General features: G+C 47.5%; 1 protein-coding gene across 1 annotated transcript; it reads right to left on the minus strand.

The window, feature by feature from the left end:
• Nucleotides 1-505: 505 nt before the first annotated feature.
• Nucleotides 506-5,960, minus strand: inka2 (inka box actin regulator 2). The gene is given in 3 exon segments (XM_007899444.2): nt 506-865; nt 868-1,735; nt 5,730-5,960. Coding segments are annotated over 3 exon segments (1,161 nt in total). The 5' UTR covers nt 5,781-5,960; the 3' UTR covers nt 506-623.
• Between the last annotated feature and the right edge of the window lie 238 nt (nt 5,961-6,198).

Consider the following 6,198-nt stretch of genomic DNA (forward strand, 5'->3'; position numbering starts at 1 on the left):
CCCCCCTTGATAGCAATTGCCTGGGAGGCTCCTTGGGACCTTTCAGTCTTTGTATCAAAATGTAAGGATTTTTATTCACAAAAAAAACCCAAAACGAATGTCAAAAGAACGTTTTCTTATTTACAAATGAGACCTTGTCTCACTGTGACACAGTGACATTTATTCACGTTGACGTTCCTCACTCCTCATACACAACAACTCAACACCAGGGTGGAAACACTTCACCACTGAACACTTCACAACACAACTACAGACGTCTAAAACACCCCCAAACTCTTCACAAATTGTTCCTCGTTGTATTTACAGTCAAACAATGACATTGACGCACCTTTTGCGCCTAAGAAAAAAAACTGTAGCATTGAATTGCCAACTCGAACCGACACAATGGGATCATTTCCAACGACCGGTACATTATATAGAGAGCCTTTAGTCACTTGTTTAGACCAAGGTAACCCTGGTATTGTGCACATGTGTGTGGGTTAATCCCATTCTAGTGTGTGTGTGTGTGTGTGCGGAGGGGAGGGGAAGTGTGTGGAGTGGGGAGAGAGGGGAGGGAGTCACTGGACAATGAAAGAGAAATTAAGTGCATAAAAAAAAAGAGTTTGAGCCTTTGCCTGTGACTGTCACACCCAGACCACAGTGCTGTAGTCAAAGGAAGAACGTTTGACATCAATGGGCGACATCAATTTGTCTGCGCACTCGATGGGCTGAAGTTTCTGGTCTGGTCCTGACGTCCTGCCGCAGCCGAGGATCTCAGCCCCCCGGCCTGGCTGAGCGCTGCCCCCCCTCAGGGCAAAGTAGAAAGTCATTTTGGGGACGGAAGCCTTCTTGGAACGTTTGGTGATGACGGTTCCTCCCTCCTCCCCGGCTTGTCCTTCAACAGCTTGTCCTTATCTGACCTGACGCTCCTCAAGAGCTTCTTGAAGATGTTAGTGGTCAGACTGAGCTTCTTCTGCAGATCCTGGGACCTGCTGAGGGCCGGGACAGTGTTGGCTTGTCCTGCTCTCCCACCAACACCCCCTCCTCCTCCTCCTCCTTGCTGGGAAGAGGAAGGATGTCTCTTCTCCATCTCGGGCAAGTCCAACCAGTTGCCGACCAAGTCAGCGAAGACATTGTCCCCCAGGATCAGTGGCTGTCTGGTTCTGCTTTGGGACAGCAGAGAAGAAGTCCAGTCATTGGAGTCCTCCTCCTGACCTTGGGTTGACCTGATCCTCAGACCGCTCTCCACTGGGAAGCTCCGAGTTGCGGAGGTGGGAACACGAGCCTGCGGTTCTCTGCCCAAGTCCCCCTCGGATGGAGATAGTTTATCTCTTGGAGGAATTATATAATCCTGTGAGGCCGGGGGAGTTACTAAAGGTTGGACCTCCCGAGACGATGATTGCTTGAAATACTCTCCTAACCATTCACTGATAGTCTGAGGACCTCCTGTGTTGGTCAAGTGGGTGTTGGAGTGACCGATTATGTTCCTGGGTTTCCAGCCTTGCCTCTCCAGCTTGGCTCCCATCCCCGGGCTCCTCTTGGGCTCTTGTTGGTCTCTTCCATTGCTGGATGGTTGGTGTTGGGTGATGATGGATGGAGCCTGGCTCTGGCTCTGGCTCTGGGTCTGGCTCTGGTTGTTTGAGATTTCCAGCTGCTCTAAAGCTGTCTGGACCTGGAGAAGTTTAAGTTCCTGCAGAGCTCCCATCATACAGTTCATCTGCTGCTGTAGCCCGTCACCAGCTTCTTTCATAGATTGCTGTTAATTGCACACGTTACACCATCAGTCAGTCGCTGATTATAATAATAATCCTCGCATTTGACCCAGCGCCGTATCACGTCTCCGAGACGCCTCAAAGCGCTTCACAGGACACACTGTAAGGTGGAGCGACTGTGAATTTTGTGGGCGAAACCCGGCCGCCAATTGCGCCCAGCGACGTCCCCACAAACAGCCGTGGATTGAGTGACCAAATTATTATTTTTTGAAGAGTTTGTAGAAGACTGTAGCTACTCATTTCACTTAATAACCTGCTCTTTGAACTGTCCCCGGCCATGCGCTGGGCTCTGCACATTACTTTACACCCTGAAAAAATATACTGCCCCATATTGTACAGCAAATATTTTACTTTGAAAACACAAATAACAGCATGAATATTATTATTATTATTTTAGAAAAGAGGGATGCTGACAAGCTGAATGCAAATTATAATAAATAATGATAATAATCCTTGCATTTGATACAGCGCCTTATCGTGCCTTCGAGACGTCTCAAAGCGCTTCACGGAATATACTGTCAAGTGAATCGACTGTATTTTTGGAGCGAAATTCATCTGATAATTCCTCTCGGTTTTTCTTCAATCAAATAATTATCTGGTGTGTTAAAAAAGCATATTTATTGCTTATACAGTAATCGATATGGACTCAATACGGTAACATCAAATAAACCTTTCAGGCATTGCAAAATAAATACACACACACACACACACAAAATCAGACCACAACAACAGCTCCATCCCTCTCCCCTCCCGCCCCCAGTTATAATCTTACCTTTGTTTTAATGACAATAGAATTCTGCTCTAAACATTATTTTTTTTTGCTCCTCGGTGTTATTTAAAAGAAATCTTTCCCTCCCCCTGTTAGAGCTTCCACACAAATGTGCTGCAGATTGGCGACAAAGGAACACCCATCAAATAAGCGACTCCAATGAGCTGCTCAGACACGAGCTGTGGATTTTAATGAGATGGTGTGACTGACAACTCATGTCTTACCCATCAAAGGGGGTGGGTGTGGGGGGGGGGGGGGGGTGTGGTGGGGGGGGGGGGGTGGGGTGTGGGGGGGGTGGGGTAGGGGGGTGTGTGGGGGGGGGTGGGGTGGGGGTGTGTGTGGGGGGTGTGGGGTGGGGGGTGTGGTGGTGGGGGGGTTGTGTGTGTGGGGGGGGGTGTGGTGGGGTGGGTGGGTGTGGGGGGGGTGTGGTGGGGGGGGTGTGTGGGTGGGGGGGGGGGGGTGGTGTGGGGGGTGTGTGGGGGGGGGTGTGGTGGTGGGGGGGTGTGGTGGGGTGTGTGTGTGTGTGTGGGGGGGTGGGACTGAATTCACTTCATCCCAAACCCAAACCATTTGGAACAAGAGGGACAAACCCCCCCCACCCCCACACCCCCCCCCACCCCCCACCCCCCCACACCCCCCCAATCCACTCACGATAGCCCTTTAATAAGCATTAACACTGCACCAGGACTGGGACAGCGCTGCGCCGCTCTGTCAGAGACTGACTGAGGATATGGACCGGAATGAGCTGATGATTTCTTATTTATCAGAGCGGCACTGCCCGCGGTGTGCAACTCACTGCGCTGTCGGTGTACATTGAGGTTGGAATCAGCTGTCACTCACTCTCACACTCACTCACACTCACTCACTCACTCTCACACTCACACTCACTCACACACTCACACTCACTCACTCTCACACTCACTCACACTCACTCTCTCACACTCACACTCACTCACACACTCACACTCACTCTCACACTCACTCTCACTCACACTCACTCTCACTCTCACTCACTCACACTCACTCACTCACACACTCACTCACTCTCACACTCACACTCACTCACACTCACTCACTCACTCTCACACTCACTCACACTCACTCTCTCACACTCACTCACACTCACTCACTCACACACTCACACTCACTCACACACTCACACACACTCACTCACACACTCACACTCACTCACTCACACTCACTCTCACACTCACTCACACACTCACTCACACACTCTCACACTCACTCACACACTCACTCACTCTCACACTCACACTCTCTCACACTCACTCTCACACTCACTCACTCACACTCACTCACACTCACTCACTCTCACACTCACTCACACACTCACACTCACTCACACACTCACTCACTCACATACTCACACACTCACACTCACACACACACACACACACACAGACACACACACTCACAGACACACTCACACACACACACACTCACTCACACACACACTCACCCTCACACACACACTCACACACACACAGAGGGTGTATATCAAATAGACTGTATGCATTGTGTATGAGTGTATATGAGAGTAAGTGCACAGTATATAAAGGGAGAGTGTGTGAGAGAGAGTGTGAGGGTATGTATGTGTGTGTGTGTGTATGTATGTGTGTGTGTGTGTGTGTGTGTATGTATGTGTGTGTGTGTGTGTGTGTATGTATGTGTGTGTGTATGTATGTGTGTGTATGTGTCAGTATGTATGTGTGTGTGTGTATGTATGTGTATGTGTGTGTATGTATGTGTATGTATGTATGTGTGTGTGTGTGTGTATGTATGTGTGTGTGTGTATGTATGTGTGTGTGTGTGGGACGGGGGGTGTGAGGATGTGTATTAAGAGGAGAGAATGTTTGTGGGGTTTCTGTGCTGAAGCGGTTCTGGTGTCTTTGGTATCTTTTGTTCAGACTTTACTGAACTGTGTAAAGGCACTGATTATTAACACGTTTCTGCACTCACAGACAATGCACTCAACCGGACAGCAAACTCTGGGCTATTTATATCATTTATATTCACATCCCTCAGAGGAAACACAGCGCAACTGTGATTATACTCTGTGTGTGTGGGGGGGGGGCATGTATGTTTGTGTGAGTATGTGTGTGTGGGGGGGGGGGGCATGTATGTTTGTGTGAGTATGTGTGTGTGTGTGTGGGGGGGGCATGTATGTTTGTGTGTGTGTATGTGTGTGTGTGGGGGTGTGGGGGGCATGTATGTTTGTGTGTGTGTATGTGTGTGTGTGTGTGGGGGCATGTATGTTTGTGTGTGTATGTGTGTGTGTGTGGGGGGGCATGTATGTTTGTGTGTGTGTATGTGTGTGTGTGTGTGGGGGGGCATGTATGTTTGTGTGTGTATGTGTGTGTGGTGTGTGTTTGTAGTGTATGTGGTGTATGTAGTATGTGCCCTTTATGTTTTGCATTGACTGATGTTAATAAGAGGTAATAAGCTTTTTTGTTGGAGGGGGAAACGGGATAAGGATAAAGTGCTCACAAGCGAATTTCTGTCATCACAAGCGATTCGCAAACGTGTTCGGTGGGGAGGTGGGGGGTGCGGGGGGAGAGCAAATGATGCAAAAAGGCTCGGCTGGAGGGGAGTGAAAAACAAATGTGAATTTTATTTCTTTTTTAAATTTTTCAAAAAAGATTAAAATATAAGATTTTTCCCAATTTGAGTCACTCACAGATACACACACACACTCTCCCCTTTATATATAACGTGTGTGTGTGTGTGTGTATTTGGTGCAAAAAAAAACTCCCCCTAAAAACACATCACTTTGCTCGGAAATGCCCCCTCTTCCCCCCCCTCCACACACACACACACACCCATTGAACTTGGAAAGTGATTGATTAAATAAAAAAAGATAAAGGAATAATAATAAAACTTTTTTTTTATTCAAATAAACCAATCTCTCCCCCACCCACTCCTCCACACACACACACACACACACACACACATAAATAGATGCAGAGAGGTTTACATGGATTTTTTCAGGAAATGCAAAAGGCTTTTTTTTTGAAATACAATAAAAATAAAATGATATAAAAACAAAATTCAAATAACACAAAGCGACACAGTCCTACCAACTCGCATTTGAAAAAAAAATACAATTTCATTTGTGAAAAAAAAATGAAGCAAAAATCAAATCAAATGACGATGCCGATGAAGGCAAAAGAAAAAAAAGTCTTACTTACCAATTCCTGCCTCAAGCGACGAAGGCTGTTGTCCATGTTCCTCCTCTCCATCACTGCGGATTGTGTCCACAGGAAAAGTTAAACCGTGTGAGTGGGTTTTAATGAGAGTGTGTGAGAGTGGGAAGGTGGGAATGGGGAGGAAATAACATGGTCCACGTGTACATGTGCCAGACTGTGGGGATGGAGTGAGTGTGAGTGAGTGAGGGAGTGTGAGTCAGGGTGAAGAGGGCTGGAGTCCTGACATCCAATGAGCAGCTCTCCTCTCTTAGCCCGAGTTATGAATAGAAACAGCCTGAGATCAAATTTCCTTACCCTCAGCATTGTCCTATTGATTCCCTTTTCCCCTCAGATATTTCCTCTCTGTTTTATCCTTCTGATGCCTTTCCCCTCCCTCCGGGCGGTAATGCGATCCGTCTCCTTCTGGGGTTTATTTTATTTTTTTTTAAAAGAAAAAGACATTTTTTTTTCT

The sequence above is a fragment of the Callorhinchus milii genome, unplaced genomic scaffold (genome assembly GCF_018977255.1).
Source record: "Callorhinchus milii isolate IMCB2004 unplaced genomic scaffold, IMCB_Cmil_1.0 Scaffold19, whole genome shotgun sequence".
NCBI classification, from domain to species: Eukaryota; Metazoa; Chordata; class Chondrichthyes; order Chimaeriformes; family Callorhinchidae; genus Callorhinchus; species Callorhinchus milii.